The 25,086-nt window shown below is 49.2% G+C and overlaps 2 protein-coding genes across 2 annotated transcripts; both read left to right on the top strand.

The window, feature by feature from the left end:
• Nucleotides 1-638: 638 nt before the first annotated feature.
• On the top strand, nt 639-13,940 carry LOC117010300 (serine/threonine-protein kinase PAK 3-like). Its single transcript, XM_033084607.1, has 9 exons — nt 639-822; nt 8,743-8,806; nt 9,755-9,803; nt 10,633-10,745; nt 11,271-11,388; nt 12,033-12,132; nt 12,544-12,740; nt 13,324-13,461; nt 13,851-13,940. The coding sequence occupies exons 1-9, from the start codon at nt 639-641 to the stop codon at nt 13,938-13,940; spliced, it is 1,053 nt and encodes a 350-aa protein (XP_032940498.1).
• Nucleotides 13,941-15,276: 1,336 nt separating this feature from the next.
• On the top strand, nt 15,277-24,849 carry LOC117010299 (serine/threonine-protein kinase PAK 3-like). Its single transcript, XM_033084606.1, has 14 exons — nt 15,277-15,456; nt 16,042-16,156; nt 17,064-17,101; nt 17,508-17,630; nt 18,157-18,279; nt 18,507-18,687; nt 19,639-19,702; nt 20,651-20,699; nt 21,539-21,651; nt 22,181-22,298; nt 22,942-23,041; nt 23,453-23,649; nt 24,233-24,370; nt 24,760-24,849. The coding sequence occupies exons 1-14, from the start codon at nt 15,277-15,279 to the stop codon at nt 24,847-24,849; spliced, it is 1,629 nt and encodes a 542-aa protein (XP_032940497.1).
• Nucleotides 24,850-25,086: the final 237 nt, after the last annotated feature.

The raw sequence follows: 25,086 nt of genomic DNA, 5'->3' as shown, positions 1-25,086 counted from the left end.
ATGTCGGTGAGTATGCTTACCAGATGGGATTCAAGTACACTGGTCATCTGTATGTCCACTTTACAAAAAAGGGGGGAGTGGGAGCATTAGCCCAAGGACCCCCCGACAAAGCCCAACCAATACAATGGGTGGTCTTGGGGAAACTTTCACGTACCTTTTCCCTGGGAGTTGAGTGCCTTAGCAGCCTCATCATGAAAGGCAGGAAACTCGCCCTAAGACATCTGGGCATCGAACCTACCAAGATATACTTGCCCTTCCGCAAACAGCTCTCTGTGCAGTCAACAACAATATTCGAATACCTAACCATGGCCCTTGCAGGCTTCGGAGGAGAGATTCACTGCGTGGCAAAACCCCCTTGGACTTGGCTGCTTACGGTCATCGACATCGACCTCCCACCAAAGATAATTGGCCAACTGCAGGCAGGGCCAACCATATTCACGGACGCATGGTCGCTGACCTCAACTGCAGCGGCAGTATGGCAGTCAGGAGAACAATGACAATGTGTCAAGACAACCAACCCCACACTTTCAGTCCAACAACTTGAAGCAGCTGCCGTAGTGCTAGCGTGCGGACTGTTCCCAGAAGAACACTTTAACATCGTGACTGACTCTATATTTGCAGCCAAACTCTGCCTAACCATGTCCGGACCAGGTGTGTCAGTGTCCACGGTGGCAATGATGCTAGAAGAAGCACTGTATTCACGGAAAGGCACCATATCAGTCATCCACATCAACAACCACGACCCGATCAAAGGATTCCACCAGATCGGCAATGACAAGGCTGACACCGCCGCAAAAGGCGTATGGACGCTGAAAGAAGCCCGTCAGTTGCATGAATCCCTTCACATCAGAGCAAAAGCACTTGTGAAAAACTGTGGGATTTCTACCGCTGACATGAAGCACATAGTTGCCACATGCCCTCACTGTCAGAAATCACCACTGTGGTCAAGCGGAGTCAACCCCAGGGGCCTCAAAGCCTCAGAAATATGGTAGACAGGCTTTACGCAATGCCAGCTGTTAAGACCCTGAGCGTGGCTCGCAGTTACCGTAAATACATACAGCGGTATGATCATGGCCACACAGCATCCCAAAACAGATTCCAAAGCGACCATCCACCATTGGCTGACAGCCATGGCATGGTTTGGAGTTCCAAAACAAATCAAAATAGACAACGGCACAAATTTAATCTCAAAGACAGTCCAAGCATTCGTCTCGAAATGAAACATTGCCTTGGTACATGGCATCCTGTACAACAACACTGGACAAGCCATCGTTAAAAGAGCAAACCAGACTCTGAAAACTAAACTGGAAGTACTAGCAAAGACAGAAGGCTTCACCAATACCATTCCCCCGAGTGACGAGGTGCGCATACTAGCCACTGCGCTGCTAGCATTAAATCAATTCCCTAGCGGGGATGAAACAAACAGTCCAGACACTGGGCCACTCGAGCACTAGAGAAAGGCCCGCGGGTTGTGATCAAAAATTAACTAGGGGAATAGGAACAAGGTTGGAGACTAGTGCTCACAGGGCGGAGGTATGCGGCCGTTAAAAAAGATGGGGACATTAAACAGTGTCCACTCAAATCTATCAAACCAGACCTTCAGAGTAAAACTAAAAAAAGTTGTGAGATTCTATTTGCAGGACGAGATCATCAGACGCCCCCGCAACCCGCGCACCCCACTACCCGAAGAGAGGGAGAAACCATCAAGCAGCTCAGCACTGCCCAAAATGCCAGCAAACCCAAAGAAAAAAGAAGCTCAACAGGGCTGGTTCAAGTCATGGTTCAACCGGTCCCCATGGCTCACCACCCTAGTTTCTACCCTAATAGGCCCACTCACTATAATCTTACTAACACTAGTCTTCGGACCTTGCATATTAAACAAGTTGGTGCTATTCGTTAAGAAGCGTTTAAAAACGGTTAACATTATGTTTGTCGAATGCCGACAATTACTTTGAGGTGTTCCTGTTACTAAGACACTTACAATTTTATACTAATTTTACTAACCCATGAAATTTTATAACGTCTACATTTTATAATTTTATACAATTTTTACTAATCATGAGGGAGGGGGGAAATGTGGAGAGTTAGGGATATGCGTACAGAAGATATTGGGCTGTACGGTCAGTCAGGACCTACCCCCCGCAGTCAGACCTTTGCTCCGTACCTGGCCGCACCCAGCCGGACACGAGCAGAAGGAAATGACACTGACTGCCCAAGCTACAAAAATCCTTGTGACCCTTCAATAAACACCATTTGCTGTCCACCACATTGGTGTCCTGGAACATATGGACCGAGTGGTCCGGGGTTAGGGCCACCGTGCTGGGCTTGAACCAGGTTGCCACGCAACAGAGTGTTAAAATTTTCTTTCAGAAAATAAAACATGATAAGATGTAAGGAATGTGAAATATAAGCTGTTCACCAGAAACACAGTATTTTCCCTAGCGGAACATAAGTTGCATATTGTTGCTATGATACCTCATCGGGAAAATTTATTTGAGCAGTAGAGATGATTTTTTCTAATCACTTTAAGACTTCCAAATCCCTTTAGAAATACTGCTTTATGTTTCCAAATAGCCATTGCGGTTCATACTGAGCACTTGATGCATAAATAAGACCAATACACTCACTCTTGTGTCATGTTTTTCTCGAAAACACTTGTCCCTGTTTGCCTATAGGAATACTATTACAGTTTTGACCGTAATTCTGAGAACATTTAATTTGTTTCTCTTTTGTAGTATGTTTGAAAGGATGATATCTAAACAGTTCATTGTTTTCTACTTGGAACATGATGAAAAACATTGTGAATAGTAATTACAAGATTGCATTATTCCCAACTACCCTTAATACACAGTTAATAATTTTCATTATATCCTTATGTTAGAAATGTATCACTACACTGTAAATCTTAATTGCCCTGAAGTGTATATTGTTATTTTCTTCTTTAAGAGATGTCTCTGAATATTTAGGACTTCTCTTAGGATGGTTCTGAAATAGCTGAAAAGCAAAAGAGAAGGTGGAAGTTTTTGTATTACTCTGCTATTACATAAATCTTTCTACTACTTATAATTCAAAATCACTGTCTTATCAACTTATGTGTCCATCATACATCAAGAGTTCTTTCACCCAGTCCATATAACAAGTGCAGGAAGACTTCAGCCTACTGCTTTCATATTACCCAAAATCCTTTAACTTGTACTTGCAGTGAATCACCAAATGCTCCAAGTTAATTTTAGAAAGGTGAGCTTGCATGGGGTCCATAAGCTGGTGTTGAGAATGCAAGATGAGTGTTTCTGTACAAAACTACAAATGAGTCCCAGCATATTTTATAGAGGTTGAAGCACTTGAACCATTAGTTTATGTTTGTGGAAAGCAAAAGTTCTGAAGATGACTCAAAACAATGACAATATGCATTTAGATGCTGAGGTGTGAATGTAGATGCCTGACTCAAAGCTCTCAGTCACCCTTCAGATGCCCTTGATAAAGGAAAGCAGGGATCCACATTTCTCTCAAAATATGATTGTGCTTTGGTATCTAGACCTCCTCAGTCTCAAAGCTACTTTAGCAAATCTGCTCGCAAGCAGCAAAACCATCAGTATTTCTTTACACCCATGCTATTGGTTCTAAGTGTAGAGAAGATGCGCTGTTAGTGTTTCTTGGAATAGAGCAGTTCAGGAATAAATTCACTGGTACTGAGAGCTTAAGCATTCCTTCAGTCTGTAAACAAAAACAACTTGACAGCTGTAACTTTTTTACTAAAGTAAGCTCTAATTCTGTTTTGAGTATACGCAGCACAGTTTTGGGGGATTTTTTTGGTCGGTCTGTATCAGCTAGCTCCAGAACCAACCATCAGGAGGGATCCATTCCCATTAGAGTTTCACAATGGGTCACTATGGCAGACTCCTTCTGAGTTACCTTCTCCATGCTAAGTGCAAACAGAACAGCACACAAGTCCTGCACTGCAATCAGAAAATAATATATGTGTTCTACTTCTCTGTATGTTGTGGAGAGAATAATTCCCTGACATCTGCTGCTAGTATTCACTAGCCTTACTTCTGAGACTATTTCAAAAACGCAGAGAACATCTATAAATTATGGCTGAATGAAAAAACAGATTTAACTTCAGATCATCACTTTTTAAACACGTATAACTTCTTACCAGATTTTCATATCAGGACACTTTCATCTTTACTCCTTGGAAGTTTTACAGATACTTGGTGGTGTTGGTGTTGAGTTTTTGTTATGAACAAACTCTGATGTTAGACAAGGGTGCTTGTCCTTCTTCTGATGGGTGCAGTGTTTTATGAGCACAGTGAACCACTGGTAAATATTCAGTAGATGTGTCCTGCACTTAAAATGTGCACTGTACCATGCATGAGTACTCCTGTGTCAGGTATCTGCCATAATTTTATATCCAGCCTCAAGATACTATAGGGCTCTGACTGGAATTTCCTCTTGATGCAGAGGAAAACATTAGGAGCATACCAGGAATTCTTACTGGATGTTTATATGTTTATAAGGATGTTTATATGTTGCACTTCTAAAACAGGCCAAAAAAATACTTGCCTTCTGTCTGTTAAAAGTGGTGAACACTATGGCAAAATTCTGCCTGTGTTGAAGGCTAAAACCTGAATGGCTGTTTCTGCCACTGGACAAATTCCCTGTTCACTTTGTCACATTTTTCTGTTAGGGAACTCCATGACACAGCCTTCAGCTGCATCACCTAGAAAATCTTATCTCAGTGAAGAAGAGCTCCACAGCCTGTCTGAGAGCAAAACTGATTGTCATCTTGCTAAGAAGACACTACTAGAATGTGGTAGGAAGTGTGATCCCTGAGCTACAAAAAGCTGGAACTATTTTTTGATGGGTGGTAGATGAGATAAAAGCCAAGCTTTTTGTTGTGTCCATGGGAATGACAAAAGCTACTATATAGTATTTTTACATCAACATCTATCAAAAATGACACACTTATTGTTGTCTAACTGTAAACAGTGCCTCTGTTTCCATCTTTTAACAGCCATGGAAGAAAAGCATGGACACATATATGGTTTATTTTTTGCCTTATCCAGATTCAGAAGATCAGTTGGTCATTATGTCAGTTTGTATTTATCCAAGGAACTATGAAAAAAACATTTCTCCTTACAAACTCGTCTCTCTCTCACCACTGAATCCTGATAATTTCATAGGAATATTTAGTGTTTTGGGGATACTTGTCATTCACCCTTAGTTTTCCAAAACCCCAAATTTTTACATGGCTTTTTTGCCCATGGTGTAAATCTGACTGTTTTTTTCCTATTGAAAAACCTCAAATACCAAATACCAAGATATGAAAAGCTGATACTGGTATATTGTTGCATGGAAAGCATGGTATTATACTGTGGAAGCAACCATTACCAAAAAAACACCTATGAATAAGGCACAAGTGATCCAATTCTGATTTTGTCACAATGTTTTTAAGTCTTGTTTTTAGAACTCTAGGGAAACTCTCAAAAAAGCCAATGCTGGGTTTTTTTGAGTATGTCAAAAGAGATGGGGGACATCTATAGTGGTTTTCTAAACAATCAGGATTCTGCTTTGTTGGCCAATGCAGCATATCCTCTGAATCCTTTGGGAAACTTTGCTCAAGATTTGCTCAAGATTCACATTCTAGATGGTACATGAACCTGACCTTTCTCAACTTTAACTAGACCTGTCCAGAGATATTAAAGAAAAAGCTGGCCCAAATTTGCTGTGTATTCCTTTCTCCAAAGGTAAAACGTTGAATTAAAATCTAAAATTCACAGAGCTGACTGAAAAGTCTGTTAGCGAAGTCTTTTCTTTGGACACCTGGTTGCAATCTGCTGCTATTCTTCAAGGCAAAGCCTTCTGGGCAATGGGGAGAATATGCTGAAGCACAGCCCTTGTGGAACATGTGCTAGTCTGCACCTGCACAGCTTGAGCCTTCCAGGTCATAGCACTGCATCAGTCTCTGAGACAGGGTCATTCCCTTCATCTGTCTGATTTCTCTGGAGCTATTGTTTCTCCGTTCCACCTTGAGTATCATGTGCTGAATGCCATTTTCCCAGGTGTGTGGTCTAGAATGTTTCTGGCAGCAGTATTCCAATTAAAGCTGAGGACATCTTAACATAATTAGAGAGAACTAAGTCCCTAGGTGTCCTCCTTATTACTACAAACATTGCTTGCCTTTAAAAACTCCTGCTGAGAACTTGAATCCCTGACAATCTTTTCTGCTGACCTTAGATCTGTTTGTGGAGGGGTATGCTGGGACACTTAAACCGAGAGCATGTTCATTTTAAATTCAGCAGCAGCAGGAACTTAGTGGAGAGGTTTGCTAGAATGGTAGTGTTTAGTGGACACATCTTCAAAGAACACCCAAGGGACTTTAACAAATAGGGCATGTCAAATTTTATGTTTGGAGTTGAGCTAGTGCTTGAGATTATATATTTAGCACAGTTCTAAACCTTCAATTTCTCCTGTTCAGAATCTTATGAATCCAATAACTAATGAGAAGATTCTCATTTGTCACATCCACTTCCTTCTTACTATTATTGCATATCTGTGCTATGTAAGAATCACATAATTTTGCAATGTGGTTTTGACATTTGGTTTCACAGAATCATAAAACTGGAAACTTTCTGAACTGGCAAAAAACTGTGCTTCAATTCTGACTTCCTTGTAAAGTCAAGATATCTTAGCATTCAAAGTGCTGAGAAAATGCATTATTTAAGTATTCAGGTCATATGTGGAGATGTTCACATTAACCATAAACATATTTTATATTCTCAGTTCTTCTCAACCCATGTGGCCTGTTACTGCCTCAAGTACTGTTAGCTGCAAAGCTGTAGAAACAAATTTCTATTTAGGAAGGCATAATCAGGTCATAGAAGTTGGTCCTCTTAACTGGGCACTGGACTAGAAGGACCTGTCATCACCACACTATGTGTAATTTAATTGTGCTTCAGATGAACTGAAATTGGCTATGAACTTCCAAGTACAGTGTAAGTATGCAGTGTTTAAATTGGCAAATTACGTTTAATGAAACACTCAGTTGTAGTGTCGTGGTCAAAAAAGTCATCATGAGTCTTTCTGTTCCCTGTTTTTTCTTTTTCACAGGGATTTTTGACAGGGTATTGAAACCCCATCAATAATACAAAACTAAAATCAAACCAAAGCAACAATAAACAACAATGAAACAGCCAAACAAAAACCACATAGCAACAACAACAGCAACAAAACCCCTAAATCAACCGAACAAAAAACAATGTGCTAAATGCAAATATATTTGTTTGCCACAGAGTTCCACAACATAGATGCTGGTTGCTCATATGCCAGGATGTCTTCTTTTCGGTTCCCGTAGTTCCAGAGAAAATTGGAGGCATCACCTGAAAATTGGGATAGTCCTTGCAGCCTGACAGACACTATGGAGATGTAAAGGTTAATTATGCATTTCTCTTCTATTGACAATAAAGTAAAAAATATTGGCTTTTCCTTAGGAATAATTTTTCTTTATACAATAAAACTCAGAGTACTACCAAAATAAAAATGACTCCTTAACTATGAATCATATGCCTTCTCAAAATATCATAAAAAATAGGGGAAGTGTTTCATCAGAATTATTTCTAAATAAAATGAAAATCAGAATAATATTGGTACATCTATTTTTAGAGTTCTCTGTGACTTTGAACTTATCTCTTCCTTCATGAACTTCAATATTTCAAGCTGAGTGGATCCAAGGTTTCTAGTTGATTTTTCAGGTCTGTGACATTTTAATAATTGTTTTCATTTTTTGATGCTGCATTCTTTTGTGCCCTCAGGATATTCTGTTGGTTGATGAGATATTTTTGACTAAAAGTCCATGGGGTAATGACAGCATTATGCGTTGGTTTCGATAGGGTAGGGTTAGTTTTTTTCAGTGTCAAGAACTGTGTTGTGTGTAGGATCTCTGATGCATGCAGGGTAGATAACATAAAGATGCTTTTCTTATTGCTCACCAGGGCTTATAGAGATGCAACATCATTATTGCTTTATCCTACTGCAAAGACCAGGAAGAAGGTGGGAGGATGGAGACTGACTGAAACAGGACAGAGTTCAGGATAGATGATTGGACATTGTGCTCAATACTTCAAGTCAGGCAGAAGAAGTAGGAAGAAGGGGACATATCGAGTGATGTCATTTGTATTGCCAAGTCAAGGTGAGGCTGAGGGGTACTTGCTGTCCTACAGACACAAAATACCTGCCTTTACATGACAAAAGGTGAAGGAGTTTTTGGAGTTTTTTGCATGTATGTGTGGCTTCTGCATTCCCAAAGAAAGGGAATAATCCACCACCTGTGAGCTTCCTAGCTTTTACCCTTCAAATTCTCTGCACTGTCTGACCCAGTGGTGGAGAATGAATGCCACTGAGAGCTCATGACAAAAAACAGGTACGTTTTGTTTTTCTACACAGCAATCCCTTCTCTTGGTTACGCTTTGCTGATGCCTGTCTCCTCTGACTGTTTCTCCATGTGCTTAGACTTTAGCTGAGGCTTTTAGTTTTGTGCAGGCCACGTTTGTTGCAGAGCTGCTTGTCTTGCTGCTGTTGTTTTGCTGATGATGGTGGTGGAGGCGAAGCGGTAATGGTGTTGTTGTTTGTCAACGGAGTGAGTTGGAAGGACCCGCTGTGCCCGAGAGCGGGGCTGCCTTTCTGATCTGCTGCAGAATGGGGTGTCTCTTTTGAAGTGTACATCTTTGCTTTGGATTTTGACAGGGATGCTGGTGAGCGAAGGCGATCCAGAGGCTAAATACACAGACCTGGAAACAATTGGCAAAGGGTGAGTGCAGGCACAGGTCCTTCCCCAAAGGGAGCGGCTTTGCTGTACTTTGCTGCTGTCACATCTGCCCAGAGTGATTTCAGGCAAGCTCCAAAGCTGTTCACACCCTGCCTTGAGACGCTGCCATCTCTCAGGACTCCTCAGCATGCATAGCTGTGCTCGGAAGACACGGCAAAGACGCCTGGATGCTGGCAATGTCTTTTCTGCAGCAGCTGGCAGATCTCCTGTCCCCTCAGCGTGCTGCCCCTGTTTGCCACTTCTGTGAGGAGGAACCATTTCTGTGTGTCACAAAAGTATACAGAATATGTGGGAAGGAAAGGAGGAAAAACTTTGTTGCCACCCAGGTCAAGTTAGCAGCTGAGGACTGTCGCGGAACAGCTCTCAGGAAGATGTCTTCCCAGTATTTTGCTGCAAACAAGGTTCAGTGGTCAGGATGACCAGCACCCAGTCTAGAAGCCAAAAGCAGAAATGAAAGAAGCAGCTCTCTTTTGTAGCTGAGGTGGCAAAAGTCAAAGCTTCAGGGGAATGCCCAGTGCCAATGCACTCGAGAGGAAAAGGCATCGTGCCCTCGTGGATCCTGTTGGGCTTTAGGCCTTTGTTGCAAAGAATCCACCGAGCTGCTCCCTGTTGAAAGCCGCCTCTGCTGACTGGAAATGGCTTTCCTGCCACGGTTGTTGCATGGCTTCAGGCTTCTCAGAAGGCCTGGTGCCCGAGTTTGGCAGGTAGACGCCAAAGAGAGGTGTGAGCAGGCGCAAGGGGCGTGTGTGTGTCTGGCAAAATCCCAGCCGTGCACAGCTACAGAAGGGGAAATGGGAAAAAGAGCCAGAGCAGAATCTGTTGTGGGGCATTTGCTGTTTGTCCCAGGACTTATTCCCCGTTGGACCGCAGCATCTCGCAGCTGCAGGGACTAACGGACTTCTCCTTTCTCCGCTGCTCCTTTATTTCTAGGGGTTTCGGCACTGTGAGTACGGCAGTGGACACTGCCACAGGAGAAGAGGTAAGTGCCAAGCAGTGCTGCAGCTTCTGCAGCTCTCGAGTGCCATCCCATCTGCTGTGAGCTGTGCCTCCGCTTTGGCTCTACGCTAGGGCTTGGCTGCTGAGGCCAGTGAAGTGCAGAGCAGTGTCTGCCTGCCACATGCAGTGCAGGGGGCAGATTTTGTCCTTCTCAGCTGCTGCAAGGAATGCAAGGAGGCCAAGGGGTGCCTTGCACAGGAGGACACCCTAGGTGTCTCTTAGTGCCAAGGTGGTGTCAGAGAATGGCACTGCTCTTTGGGGCTGCAGCTCAGGCTTCCCGAGTTCTTGTTTCAGGCTGTTAGCAAGTCTATGGCAATTGTGCTGCTAGTTCCTTAGGCACCTGCAGTGCTGCCCTTGGCAAGTGTGCTTGGAGAGAGTGGTCTGCAAAGAGTCTCTCAAGGGCCTAAGCCCTGCTCAGAGCCCAGCGTGTATCGCCAGAGGATCAAGGCTTGGCTTACTTCTTTTTACCGTCGGGTAGGAAATGCAAATGTCAGTGGTGTGAAGGCAAGTGCTTTAGTGGAGCAAAAGGAAAATTCCTGAAGTCACAAAGTGCAGGACTTGTCTTTTGTGGAGGTGTCCTTCACGGTGGAGTCATCATCCTGGCATTTTTCCCACAGCGTCTGTAGAGTTGTGTTTCTTTGGGTCAGGATGTTTCTAGGGTGGCATTTTATCTGTCCCGTCTGTAAGAGTTTGCTTTGCTGTTGTGCAGTGGACAATGCCTGTAGCTGCTGGAGTAATGATCAAGCCCCCTGAGTTCCCTGTACGGTCCTGTGTCAGACTTCTTTGCTTCATGGTTTCCTGTGTTGTTTTAGGTGGCCATAAAGATAATCGATCTCCTGCAAGAGAGCAGCAATGAGCTATGCGTGAAGGAAATCCAGGTCATGCGTGACAATAAGAACGCCAACCTAGTGACCTATGTAGACAGGTGAGTGGTTGTGCCCTCCTGCCGTGAAGGGTCGCTCACCTCCCACAGGCCAGAGGTTCAGCCACTGCTTTGCTTGTTGGCAGAGGGTGGAGCTGTTCATGCCCCTTTCTGGGCTGACCTACAGCATCTTGTGAGGAGATTGCATTGGGGCTGCTTTGATCTTTCCCGGCATACCTAGATGGAAGTGTGCTTTCAAGGACCAGGACTCGGCCCTCTTTTACTGAGCCAGCAGTCTCCAAGTTCCTGTGCTCCCTCCATGTTTTCTTGTTTGGTTTGGGGTTTGATGTTCTTCTTTTTCCCAAGCTTCTTAAACGCCTGCAAATCCCTGTAGACTCAATTTGTCTCGGCATGTTGCACTGGTGCGGATACCAAGCAGTCTTTTAGACTGCACAGAGATCAAGCCCTGTAGAGCCTAGTGAATGACTATTGCCTTCCTCCTGTCTTCCTCGGAGAGATGGAAACAAGAATCCATCAGGTCATGCAGGTGCACCCATTCATCTCCAGGCTGTTGTTTCCTCCTTTCAGCTACCTGGTACATGAGGAACTCTGGCTCGTGATGGAATACATGGACGGAGGTTCCTTACACGACATCATCAGGGAAGCCAGGATGGTAGAAGGAGAGATAGCAGTTGTCTCTCGGGAGGTAAGGGACGGCACTTGTGCTTTCCATGGCTTGGGTGGGATGGGTGGTAAGGAGAGGATGGATTTCATCTTCCCAACTTCCTTTCTGCCTTTCTCTTACGACTGGCAGGAGCAAGAGCATCTGAAGTGCCTTCCGACAGCCAGGCCCTTCTCCTAGTGTGTTTCTTTGTGTTTGCATGTCTAAATGCCTGCCTGCATCCTGCGGGCACTGCATCCTGTCCCCGTTAGACCAAACAAGCTGGTGGCACAATGTCAGCCGAGGGGCAAAGACTAAGAGATACTCGCAGGACTCTCACGGAGTTCAACCTCAAAGGAGAGCCTTGCGCCCGAAGTGGGATTTGCGAAACCATCCACTCCTGTCTGGCTGGAGAGAGCACAGGCACTACAGCAATGCTCCTTCAGTCTGCATTTGCAGGGCATTGGCCAGGGGAACATTTGCCCTTTCTCTCTCCAAAGTGCATCCAGCCCCACTCAGAGAAAGGCACTGCTGTCCTCGTCTTGGAGCAGCAAGCTCTTGCCAGCAGCCTTTCCTGCCATGGCTCCCCATCTCCCAGCAAGTCAGTCTCGCAGATGTGCCGCTTCCCTGCTTGTGGGATGAAATCGGATGAGGGACTCTCATGCTCATGTTTCTTTTTCCTCCCTCAGTGCCTGCAAGGCCTGGATTTCCTTCACTGCAAGCAAATCATCCACCGAGATATCAAAAGCCACAACATTCTCCTGGGCTTGGATGGATCTGTCAAGTTGGGTTGGTGTTCTTGGCCAGGCTAAGCCGTGCGGGGCTGCGGGCTGGGGGTGCCTTTGAGTGACTGCCAGTTGCCCAAGAGTGGTGCCTGTGGCAGTGCAGGCTGGCCTGCTGCCAGCTCAGGTGTTGCACGGAAGACGGTGTCGGGAGGGGCTTTGGTTTGTGTGTGTCCCCTGCCCAGCAAGGCAATTACAGTCTCAGGCTTCAGGGGAATAAAAGCCGCTGTGTGAACCTGGGGGCTTTTGCTAAGTGGCCAATGGCGTCTTCCCTCAGCGGCAGGCCTAAGGAATGCCAGCATGGCCCCTCTTGCAGCTGGATTGCACGCTGCCTTCTTGCACAATGGGAGAGTGGGGAATTCTTCTGTTTGCTTTCCTAATTCATGTGGGCTTGATCCGAGTGCTCTTCTCTCCTCAGCTGATTTTGGACTCGCTGCTCAGCTGACGGCTGAGCAGAGCAAACGGAGATCAGCTGTCGGCACTACTTACTGGATGGCGCCAGAAATTTTCAGCAGGAAGCCCTACGGTCCCAAAGTGGACATCTGGTCCTTTGGCATCGTGGGCATGGAGATGGTGGAAGGAGCGCCTCCTTACCTGATGAAAAGCTCCCACACGGTGCGCTGCAACTTCTCTCCCGCATCCTCCTCTCACTCATACCAAATCTGCCCCCATTCTTCTGTCTGGGAAGCTTGGTAACACCTGAAGAGCATGAGTTGCAGGCTGCATAGTCTCTTGTGCTTCTTGGCTTCTTTGTTCAACTTGCCATTTCATTAGGAAGAACCCAAGAAGCGGTGATGCCATTTGCTTGATGGAAGCCTTGCCTTAAGGGAACAGTGAGCAGTGCTGAGCTGCATTGTTGGGAAGAATCCCTGGGCATAGCAGAGTTACACCAAAGTCCCTCTTGCAAATGGACTGTTGAGCTGGTGTCAGTCCTCAGAGAAGCAAAGTGTGCTTTTGCTGCTGGAGTTGCTCCTATTTCCCTCAGCCAATGAAATCAGGGCTCAAGGCAGGAGCCTTTGCACTCCGGACAGCCTCTGTCTGCCTCTGCCTTTGGGTTCATTGATCGGGCTAGGAAAGGCATGTGCCACCCTCAGGCAGGGAGGAAAGTGCCACTGGAGAGTGGAGCTTGCCCAGTGGGGGGTGGCTGAGCAGTTTTGGGTGTGAAGGAGGTAGAGTGTGGTGTTGCCTTCTTCTCTAGGTTCGACAGCTGATAAGCACCGGGGGCAGCCCGAAGCTGCAGAAGCCCAGGCAGCAGTCCGCTTGGCTGCGAGACTTTCTGCACTGCTGCCTGGAGACGGATGAGGACAGGCGCTGGTCTGCCCAGGAACTTCTGCAGGTAAAAGACAAAGTGGCAGCAGGCTGGGCCAGCTGCCCGCTGCCAGGGGCTCCTCCTCCGCTTAAGTGCGAGGCATCAGATGGGCCCCCGCTCCCAAGAATCTCCAGCCTGGGGGCTTTTCAAATGAAAAGCAAGGAGAGTGCTGGCCTGTGATGGCTTGGGAGGGGCCTTTCAAGGTCACCTAGACCAAATCTCCCGAAGCTGATGGCATCTGGCTTCATGCGTTTGTGGGATTGTGAACCATGTTGGCCTGTGCTAGCATGGTCCTGGACGTGGAGACAGAGGTGCAGAGAACGCCCTTGTCTCTGTACCTTTGTGGTAGGCAGAGAAAGGCTGTTTCAACCTGTGAGGGAAGTAGAAGTTAATTTCTTCTTTTTCTCTTTGGGCAGCACCCGTTTGTAAGATCAGCCAAGCCGACCTCCAGCCTGACGCCTCTGATCGTGGCAGTGCGGCAGTGTATGGCCCAGAGGGAATACTAGCCCAGGAAGAGGCTATCGTTACTTGTTGTAGTTTTGTAGTTTCTAGTTTGTAGTTTCTAGTTTGTAGTTTGTTCAGATTGCTAGTTCAAATAAATACTATCAAACCTTCACTGTGTTTGCAAGCTTCCCTTTGTTCTCAGCCTGTGAACAAGCTCTAAAGTTGCTACTGCACGGTCAGCTGTTTCTAAAACTTGGCGAGAGCCATGGATGGGGTTTGTGGCAGAGTTTGGAAGTGGGGAGAGGTCTTCTTCCTTCATTGTCTCCAGGTCACAAGCTCCTGTGTAGACACAGGCTTTACGCTGTGAAGAGAGGAGCAGAGTAGGGCAAAAGGGAGCAGAGCAGCGGTGTCACTGCTGGGGCTGCCGCTGCGGCTGTGCTTGTGTTGCAGCTCCTGGGAAGGGTTGGCTGTGTCCGTATTGCTCTGGGCAGAGGGGGAGGCAGCCAGGCTTCTCCACAGGCTCAGGTGCAGGTGAGTGTCCAGCGGGAACAGGAGTCCTGCCATGGGAACTAAGGCCAGCGTGAGGGAGTGACAACTCAGGCAGTTTGGGATATGCCTGAGCCACAGGCTGTGCCAGCTGGGCACCCCGCACATGTGAGGTGGTTGCCCAGAAACAGCTGCCTGGGGGGTCACGCTGTGTGCCAGGGTTGGGAGGAGACACAGCCAGGGCAGGGGACCCAAAGGGGCCAAAGAGCTCTTGCAGGGCATCTGACACCCTGCCTGGTGTTTCACGTGGGGCACAAGAAGGAGGAAGGAGGGGACATTTGGAGTGATGGCATGTGTCTTGCCAAGTCCCTGTGGGGCTTGAGAGGACCCTGCTGTCCTGGAGATGCAGGACACCTTCCTGCCCACGGGAAATGTTGAAGGAGTTCTTTGGGGTTTTTGTGCTTGTGCACGTGGCTTCTGCATTCCCTATGCAAGGGAATTGTTCTCCACCTGTGAGTTTTGCAGCTTCTACCCTTCCAATCCTCTGCACAGTCCAGCCTGCTGGTGGGGCATTGAGCGAGAATGGCTGTGTGTGCTGCTTGCTCTCTCCCTGGGGTTAAAGCCCAACATGTGAAATAAGGAAAAAGTGGTTGAATGCAAGAGCAGAGAGAATGAAGTTTCAAATTTTGCAATGGTACTGGTTTTCTGTTGGCCTAAGCCTGCCTTCCTGCAGCCTGTCTATCACCTGATCTATTTGATCTCTTCCTCAGCACTTCCATTTTGCCAGCACCGGACCACTTGGGCCCACTGCTTTCTTCCTACCAGCACGCTGGGAGTTGTGCCACAGCGTGTTGCAACGTTCTTTTCTTTCCCTCTTTACATCCACAGCAGGTGGCTCCCTCTGATGCACGCATGTGCCATGGGAAGCTCCCAGAGGTGCACCTCACTTGGGCCAGGCTCCTTGGAAATGCCACAGCAGTGCAGCAGCAGGATGATGTGTATGCAGTGGATGTGGTGCTTTCCATTTTTCCATATTTGCATCAATTCTACTCTTTTTTTGGCCTGTGTCCCACCTCGTTCTACAGCAACCAGGTGAGGAAGAAGATCTAGGCAAGTGCTTCCTGAGCTTTTGTCCCCCAGCTCTCATGAAAGGGGTGATTTCCTTTGATGCTGTATTTTAGAGCCCTAGCTAGGAGCAAGCCTTGTGATTTAGCCCAGCAGAACAAGAAGACAAAGGTCCTGTTGTATTTATTGCTTTCCTCTCATCATGCTCCCTTCTCAGTGTTCGGCTTCTCAGGGTGGGCTAGAGGGGTTTGGTGTGGTTTTGGAGTTACTCTCAGCTGCCTTGAGCAATAGTTTATACACTGGGAGGGCTTTTCTGTGTTGCTTTCGAGCACCACAACAGAGAACTTTGCAGGCCATTTTTGGCGGGACCCTTAGAGAAGGTCTCTTTCTATGTGTGACTTCACAAGGCAGCCCAGAGCTGCCGCTATTGTGACGTCAGGGGCCGCACCTGGCGCTGTCACGGCCAAGTTGCTGTGCCCAGGCCCGGGAGGCCTCAGTGTGCAGAGCAGCTCTTTGGCATGCTGACTGCGGGCGGAAACTGCTGATCGACGAGGTCTCTGCCTGCAGGCTTCACCCTGAGAGCGCTCTGAGCACTTTGGTTTGTCCCCACAGGTGGTGTCTGGTGCTGACTTGAGCAGCACTGTGCCAGCCATGGAGAGAGTGTGTGCTGCAGTTTGCACGGCTTTTTCCGTGGCTTACTCTGGCTACTTCTTCACCCACCTGGCACGTAAGTAGACGCTTTTGTTGGCTGTGGCGTATGGAAGCCAAAATGCCGTGAGAATCCTTCGGTTGGCTAAAGGTGCTGTCAAGAGCTGCAGCTGAGAAGGGGGTGTCTCTAGGCAGCGGGGCATGGGCTGCATTTGCAACGTAGCCTGCAGGGGTTCTGCTGTCGCCACGGCATGGCCTGTGGCAGCAGAGTCTGAAATCTCCTCTGTTTGCTGACTCAAGCAAGACAACTTGCAAGACGGGAGGACCGGGAGAGCTTGGCAGGATTCCTTGTAAAAAGTGGGTGCTGCTCTCCAGGACTGGGCAGAAGCATCTTCTTGTCTGTATGCCCTGATGCCAGCATGCGTCTGTAGAATTGGACATTTTGCGGGTGCTGAAAGAGCCTTTCCCTCGGGGATGAAATCCCAGAATCAGCTTGGAAAAGGCCTCTGAAATCAACATTTCAGGAGAGCTCTTGGATGCTCTTGAGCCCAGGAGCTGCTCCTGTGCTGTGTCACAATCGGCCTGCCACCATGGCTAAGGGGCTGTGGCTGAAGCTCTTCTGGTGAAAGGTGTTCAGCATGCTCATGGCAATTGATGCTTGCCATCTCTTCAGCAAATGCAAGTGCAGCAAAGAGAGGAGCTGTAGCTCCTGCTGGGTGAGGCTGGGGCAGAAACAAGGACTGTTTGAGAAGCAATTGGACTTTCTTGGTGTCAAGCTTCAGTGGCTTGAGTGGCCAAAGAGGACAAAAGGTAGCCACAAGGCAGTACTTGGTGTTCTTGACTTGCTTGCCGTGTGACACAAGGCTTGCTGCTGGAGGGATGGAGTGAAAGCAGAATGCTCTGTCTTGGCTTGACTTTTTACAGGGCTTGCCCAGTGCAGGCACTTTTCTCACAGCATCTGGATCTTTTTCCCTTGTGTGTTGCAGGTCACATTGCCCGTACCTGGAGACAATCCGGTCCTTGGGTGAGTGGGAAAGGAGCCTTTGGCGTTGCTAGCATTGCACAGTTGCAGAGCAAGGTGTGAGCTGGGCCTGCTGCAGTCCAGCGCCAGCCTGGTTGGATGAAGGAAAGTGCAGTCCAGGCTCTTTGCAGCAGCAGCAGCTGCAGCAGTAGGAGCAGCAATGCGGAGGATCCCTGGCTGTTACCTGCAGTTCCACGTGCGAGCTCTTAAGCAGAGGAAAGTGGGCTTGCTCAGTGCTTGAAACCAAGATGGAATTTCTCCTCTACAAGAGAGTGTGGCCTGCTCTGGTTGGTCCATTGTACTTGAGGCTGACCAACTCAGAATGGAGATGATTTCTCCTTAGTGCATCCAGGTCTAGAGCTGAATAGAAAGAAGGTTGCCTGTCCCTCACGTTGCTGTCTATCTGCAGAGCCCAAAAGCAAGCTGCGAGCCTCCTCTGGCTGCGTGCCTTGCTGAGGAAGAGGCTGAAGGGGAGGAAGATGGCCAGCAAGCTGCAGCTGCTGCCACTGCGGAGCCTCAGCATCCAGCATCAGTAAGTGGCAGCTCTGGCTAGCCTTGAGGATGGAGCAAAGGCGAGCTGGAAGTTTCTGATCAGACAGCACTGGCCATGTGTTGCTGAAGATGATGAGGGCTGGGATCTTTCCACCACTTGCAGAACGCCTGTCCTGGCCTGTGAGGCTTGCAAAAGGGCTGTGGAGCTTGGCCTGTGAGGCATCGTTGTGCCAGTATTCTGACAGGGGCTGTGCATTTGTCGTAGCAAGAGTGAAGAGGTAGCATTAGGGTGTCTTTGGATGCTCCCAGGGGACAAGAGAGGCCCTCTGTGGCCAGTGGCTGTGCTGGATCCCTGTCCACAATGAGGAGAGCAGTGCACAGGTGCAGTTCCCAACCTTGCTGCATATGGAGGAGAGACCGACCCCTGGAGGGAGCTGGCTCTCTCCATACAGCAGTTGTCGGTAGCTAAAGGAAGAGCTGAGATGCAGCAGGGACTGTAGCTGAATAGAGGTGAGGGTCTGAATGACAGGTTCTTTCCTGTGCCTCATGCTGCTGTTTGCCCACAGAGCGCAAGGGCAGCACCAGCACCTGCTCTGGCTGCCTGTGTAGGCGAGGCAGAGGCTGAAGAGGATGAAGGTGCCAATGAAGCTGCCCCTGCTGTCAGCCCGTGGCCTGAGCAGCCAGCATCAGTAAGTGTCTGCTTTGCTTAGCAGTGTCTTTGGTGTCATTTAGTGCGTATGGAAAAGCAGCCTTTGGATTTGGCGGCTGCAGGTGGACTAGGGGCAGCAAAAGGCGAGAGGTGAAGAGCCCTGGATGTGTCCGGCAGCACCTTCCTAGGGGCTTGCATTTGAAATGGGATTCCAGGGGCATCTGTGGCAGACACCTAGTTCTGACCCAACTTCACTTCTTCTCCCAGAGCTCCGCCTCCTGTCTCGAGGCACCTGCACGAGCTGCAGCTGCAGGCTCTGAAGAAGCCTGCAGCGCCCGAGCTGGAAACCCAAGCACCAGCAGCTCGGCTACCTGGAGCACAAGTAGTTCCTCTGGCAGCACAGAGCATCTGCCAGAGAGGACCGAGGACGAGTGGCTGGCCATGCTGAGTATGTCCTTTGTGATGCCTGTGGGCTGGAGCGGTGCCTTGTGTGTGCGTGTGTCAGCGTGAGCTGTCCCACCTCCTGCTTTTCCTCAGCTGAGGCTCGGCTGCTGTGGCCTCCAGCCAGTAGCTCTTGTTGTGCTTTGAGGTGGGGAAGGAAGAGCGGACTCTTGCTCCTGCCCTCCTCACAGGGCAGCCTGGCCTGCTCTGCCTTTGCCTGAATTTGCCTCAGTGCAAGAGGCAAAACAGAGCTTGTTTCGGGCTGAGCAGCAGGCTGTGGCCTTGTGAGTGCGCCGGCCTCAGGGAGCTCCTGTGGGGCCCAGTTCATGTGGGCCACAGCCAAGGTCACCTTCAGAGCCCAGCCTGTCCTAAAGGCTCAGGGACCTCGTTGCTAAGGCCCATGGCTGTAGCTTCTAACATCAGCTGCTGCTCTTGAAAGCCAGAAAGGCATTGTTGAGGCAAAGTCCTGCTTTAAAGTTGTAGACGGCGCCTCTGCTGGAAGCACTTGGCACTGTTCTTCCCTTCTGGCGAGGCAGCTGTTGGTAAGAAGGGATTCCAGATGCCAAGGTGCCTTTGCTGTTTGCAAGAATGCAAGCTTTTGTTGAATGCCACAGTGTGTTCATTGCCAAGAACGGAAATGGTTTGTTTTTCTAGACAGCAATCCCTTCTCTTGGTTACGCTTTGCTGATGCCTGTCTCCTCTGACTGTTTCTCCATGTGCTTAGACTTTAGCTGAGGCTTTTAGTTTTGTGCAGGCCACGTTTGCTGCAGAGCTGCTTGTCTTGCTGCTGTTGTTTTGCTGATGATGGTGGTGGAGGCGAAGCGGTAATGGTGTTGTTGTTTGTCAACAGAGTGAGTTGGAAGGACCCGCTGTGCCCGAGAGCGGGGCTGCCTTTCTGATCTGCTGCAGAATGGGGTGTCTCTTTTGAAGTGTACATCTTTGCTTTGGATTTTGACAGGGATGCTGGTGAGCGAAGGCGATCCAGAGGCTAAATACACAGACCTGGAAACAATTGGCAAAGGGTGAGTGCAGGCACAGGTCCTTCCCCAAAGGGAGGGGCTTTGCTGTACTTTGCTGCTGTCACATCTGCCCAGAGTGATTTCAGGCAAGCTCCAAAGCTGTTCACACCCTGCCTTGAGACGCTGCCATCTCTCAGGACTCCTCAGCATGCATAGCTGTGCTCGGAAGACACGGCAAAGACGCCTGGATGCTGGCAATGTCTTTTCTGCAGCAGCTGGCAGATCTCCTGTCCCCTCAGCGTGCTGCCCCTGTTTGCCACTTCTGTGAGGAGGAACCATTTCTGTGTGTCACAAAAGTATACAGAATATGTGGGAAGGAAAGGAGGAAAAACTTTGTTGCCACCCAGGTCAAGTTAGCAGCTGAGGACTGTCGCGGAACAGCTCTCAGGAAGATGTCTTCCCAGTATTTTGCTGCAAACCAGGTTCAGTGGTCAGGATGACCAGCACCCAGTCTAGAAGCCAAAAGCAGAAATGAAAGAAGCAGCTCTCTTTTGTAGCTGAGGTGGCAAAAGTCAAAGCTTCAGGGGAATGCCCAGTGCCAATGCACTCGAGAGGAAAAGGCATCGTGCCCTCGTGGATCCTGTTGGGCTTTAGGCCTTTGTTGCAAAGAATCCACCGAGCTGCTCCCTGTTGAAAGCCGCCTCTGCTGACTGGAAATGGCTTTCCTGCCACGGTTGTTGCATGGCTTCAGGCTTCTCAGAAGGCCTGGTGCCCGAGTTTGGCAGGTAGACGCCAAAGAGAGGTGTGAGCAGGCGCAAGGGGCGTGTGTGTGTCTGGCAAAATCCCAGCCGTGCACAGCTACAGAAGGGGAAATGGGAAAAAGAGCCAGAGCAGAATCTGTTGTGGGGCATTTGCTGTTTGTCCCAGGACTTATTCCCCATTGGACCGCAGCATCTCGCAGCTGCAGGGACTAACGGACTTCTCCTTTCTCCGCTGCTCCTTTATTTCTAGGGGTTTCGGCACTGTGAGTACGGCAGTGGACACTGCCACAGGAGAAGAGGTAAGTGCCAAACAGTGCTGCAGCTTCTGCAGCTCTCGAGTGCCCTCCCATCTGCTGTGAGCTGTGCCTGAGCTTTGGCTCTACGCTAGGGCTTGGCTGCTGAGGCCAGTGAAGTGCAGAGCAGTGTCTGCCTGCCACATGCAGTGCAGGGGGCAGATTTTGTCCTTCTCAGCTGCTGCAAGGAATGCAAGGAGGCCAAGGGGTGCCTTGCACAGGAGGACACCCTAGGTGTCTCTTAGTGCCAAGGTGGTGTCAGAGAATGGCACTGCTCTTTGGGGCTGCAGCTCAGGCTTCCCAAGTTCTTGTTTCAGGCTGTTAGCAAGTCTATGGCAATTGTGCTGCTAGTTCCTTAGGCACCTGCAGTGCTGCCCTTGGCAAGTGTTCTTGGAGAGGGTGGTCTCCAAAGAGTCTCTCAAGGGCCTAAACCCTGCTCAGAGCCCAGCGTGTATCGCCAGAGGATCAAGGCTTGGCTTACTTCTTTTTACCGTCGGGTAGGAAATGCAAATGTCAGTGGTGTGAAGGCAAGTGCTTTAGTGGAGCAAAAGGAAAATTCCTGAAGTCACAAAGTGCAGGACTTGTCTTTTGTGGAGGTGTCCTTCACGGTGGAGTCATCATCCTGGCATTTTTCCCATAGCGTCTGTAGAGTTGTGTTTCTTTGGGGGGATAAGGGTCAGGATGTTTCTAGGGTGGCATTTTATCTGTCCCGTCTGTAAGAGTTTGCTTTGCTGTTGTGCAGTGGACAATGCCTGTAGCTGCTGGAGTAATGATCAAGCCCGCCAAGTTCCCTGTACGGTCCTGTGTCAGACTTCTTTGCTTCGTGGTTTCCTGTGTTGTTTTAGGTGGCCATAAAGATAATCGATCTCCTGCAAGAGAGCAGCAATGAGCTATGCGTGAAGGAAATCCAGGTCATGCGTGACAATAAGAACGCCAACCTAGTGACCTATGTAGACAGGTGAGTGGTTGTGCCCTCCTGCCGTGAAGGGTCGCTCACCTCCCACAGGCCAGAGGTTCAGCCACTGCTTTGCTTGTTGGCAGAGGGTGGAGCTGTTCATGCCTCTTTCTGGGCTGACCTACAGCATCTTGTGAGGAGATTGCATTGGGGCTGCTTTGATCTTTCCCGGCATACCTAGATGGAAGTGTGCTTTCAAGGACCAGGACTCGGCCCTCTTTTACTGAGCCAGCAGTCTCCAAGTTCCTGTGCTCCCTCCATGTTTTCTTGTTTGGTTTGGGGTTTGATGTTCTTCTTTTTCCCAAGCTTCTTAAATGCCTGCAAATCCCTGTAGACTCAATTTGTCTCGGCATGTTGCACTGGTGCGGATACCAAGCAGTCTTTTAGACTGCACAGAGATCAAGCCCTGTAGAGCCTAGTGAATGACTATTGCCTTCCTCCTGTCTTCCTCGGAGCGAGAGATGGAAACAAGAATCCATCAGGTCGTGCAGGTGCACCCATTCATCTCCAGGCTGTTGTTTCCTCCTTTCAGCTACCTGGTACACGAGGAACTCTGGCTCGTGATGGAATACATGGACGGAGGTTCCTTACACGACATCATCAGGGAAGCCAGGATGGTAGAAGGAGAGATAGCAGTTGTCTCTCGGGAGGTAAGGGACAGCACTTGTGCTTTCCATGGCTTGGGTGGGATGGGTGGTAAGGAGAGGATGGATTTCATCTTCCCAGCTTCCTTTCTGCCTTTGTCTGGCAGGAGCAAGAGCATCTGAAGTGCCTTCCGACAGCCAGGCCCTTCTCCTAGTGTGTTTCTTTGTGTTTGCCTCTCTAAACACCTGCCTGCATCCTGCGGGCACTGCATCGTGTCCCCGTTAGACCAAACAAGCTGGTGGCACAATGTCAGCCGAGGGGCAAAGAATAAGAGATACTCGCAGGACTCTCACGGAGTTCAACCTCAAAGGAGAGCCTTGCGCCCAAAGAGGGATTTGTAAAAACATCCACTCTTGTCTGGCTGGAGAGAGCTCAGGCACTACAGCAATGCTCCTTCAGTCTGCATTTGCAGGGCATTGGCCAGGGGAACATTTGCCCTTTCTCTCTCCAAAGTGCATCCAGCCCCACTCAGAGAAAGGAACTGCTGTCCTCGTCTTGGAGCAGCAAGCTCTTGCCCTTGCCAGCAGCCTTTCCTGCCATGGCTCCCCATCTCCCAGCAAGTCAGTCTCGCAGATGTGCTGCTTCCCTGCTTGTGGGATGAAATCGGATGAGGGACTCCCATGCTCATGTTTCTTTCTCCTCCCTCAGTGCCTGCAAGGCCTGGATTTCCTTCACTGCAAGCAAATCATCCACCGAGATATCAAAAGCCACAACATTCTCCTGGGCTTGGATGGATCTGTCAAGTTGGGTGGGTGTTCTTGGCCAGGCTAAGCCGTGCGGGGCTGCGGGCTGGGGGTGCCTTTGAGTGACCGCCAGTTGCCCAAGAGTGGTGCCTGTGGCAGTGCAGGCTGGCCTGCTGCCAGCTCAGGTGTGGTGGGGAAGAAGGTGTCGGGAGGGGCTTTGGTTTGTGTGTGTCCCCTGCCCAGCAAGGCAATTACAGTCTCAGGCTTCAGGGGAATAAAAGCCGCTGTGTGAACCTGGGGTCTTTTGCTAAGTGGCCAATGGCATCTTCCCTCAGCAGCAGGCCTAAGGAATGCCAGCATGGCCCCTCTTGCAGCTGGATTGCACGCTGCCTTCTTGCACAGTGGGAGAGTGGGGAATTCTTCTGTTTGCTTTCCTAATTCATGCGGGCTTGATCCGAGTGCTCTTCTCTCCTCAGCTGATTTTGGACTCGCTGCTCAGCTGACGGCTGAGCAGAGCAAACGGAGATCAGCTGTCGGCACTACTTACTGGATGGCGCCAGAAATTTTCAGCAGGAAGCCCTACGGTCCCAAAGTGGACATCTGGTCCTTTGGCATCGTGGGCATGGAGATGGTGGAAGGAGCGCCTCCTTACCTGATGAAAAGCTCCCACACGGTGCGCTGCAACTTCTCTCCCGCATCCTCCTCTCACTCATACCAAATCTGCCCCCATTCTTCTGTCTGGGAAGCTTGGTAACACCTGAAGAGCATGAGTTGCAGGCTGCATAGTCTCTTGTGCTTCTTGGCTTCTTTGTTCAACTTGCCATTTCATTAGGAAGAACCCAAGAAGCGGTGATGCCATTTGCTTGATGGAAGCCTTGCCTTAAGGGAACAGTGAGCAGTGCTGAGCTGCATTGTTGGGAAGAATCCCTGGGCATAGCAGAGTTACACCAAAGTCCCTCTTGCAAATGGACTGTTGAGCTGGTGTCAGTCCTCAGAGAAGCAAAGTGTGCTTTTGCTGCTGGAGTTGCTCCTGTTTCCCTCAGCCAATGAAATCAGGGCTCAAGGCAGGAGGCTTTGCACTCCGGACAGCCTCTGTCTGCCTCTGCCTTTGGGTTCATTGGTCGGGCTAGGAAAGGCATGTGCCACCCTCAGGCAGGGAGGAAAGTGCCACTGGAGAGTGGAGCTTGCCCAGTGGGGGGTGGCTGAGCAGTTTTGGGTGTGAAGGAGGTAGAGTGTGGTGTTGCCTTCTTCTCTAGGTTCGACAGCTGATAAGCACCGGGGGCAGCCCGAAACTGCAGAAGCCCAGGCAGCAGTCCGCTTGGCTGCGAGACTTTCTGCACTGCTGCCTGGAGACAGATGAGGACAGGCGCTGGTCTGCCCAGGAACTTCTGCAGGTAAAAGGCAAAGTGGCCGCAGGCTGGGCCAGCTGCCCGCTGCCAGGGGCTCCTCCTCCGCTTAAGTGCGAGGCGTCAGATGGGCTACCACTCCCAAGAATCTCCAGCCTGGGGGCTTTTCAAATGATAAGCAAGGAGAGTGCTGGCCTGTGATGGCTTGGGAGGGGCCTTTCAAGGTCACCTAGACCAAATCTCCCGAAGCTGATGGCATCTGGCTTCATGAGTTTGTGGGATTGTGAACCATGTTGGCCTGTGCTAGCATGGTCCTGGACGTGGAGACAGAGGTGCAGAGAATGCCCTTGTCTCTGTACCTTTGTGGTAGGCAGAGAAAGGCTGTTTCAGGCTGTGAGGGAAGTAGAAGTTAATTTCTTCTTTTTCTCTTTGGGCAGCACCCGTTTGTAAGATCAGCCAAGCCGACCTCCAGCCTGACGCCTCTGATCGTGGCAGTGCGGCAGTGTATGGCCCAGAGGGAATACTAGCCCAGGAAGAGGCTATCGTTACTTGTTGTAGTTTCGTAGTTTCTAGCTTGTAGTTTCTAGTTTGTAGTTTGTTCAGATTGCTAGTTCAAATAAATACTATCAAACCTTCACTGTGTTTGCAAGCTTCCCTTTGTTCTCAGCCTGTGAACAAGCTCTAAAGTTGCTACTGCACGATCAGCTGTTTCTAAAACTTGGCAAGACCCATGGATGGGGTTTGGGACAGTTTGGAAGTGGGCA

The sequence above is a fragment of the Catharus ustulatus genome, chromosome Z (assembly GCF_009819885.2).
Source record: "Catharus ustulatus isolate bCatUst1 chromosome Z, bCatUst1.pri.v2, whole genome shotgun sequence".
In the NCBI taxonomy this organism is placed as follows: domain Eukaryota; kingdom Metazoa; phylum Chordata; class Aves; order Passeriformes; family Turdidae; genus Catharus; species Catharus ustulatus.
Note: the sequence above shows the minus strand (reverse complement) of the source record. Positions and strands in the feature narration are given on the sequence as shown.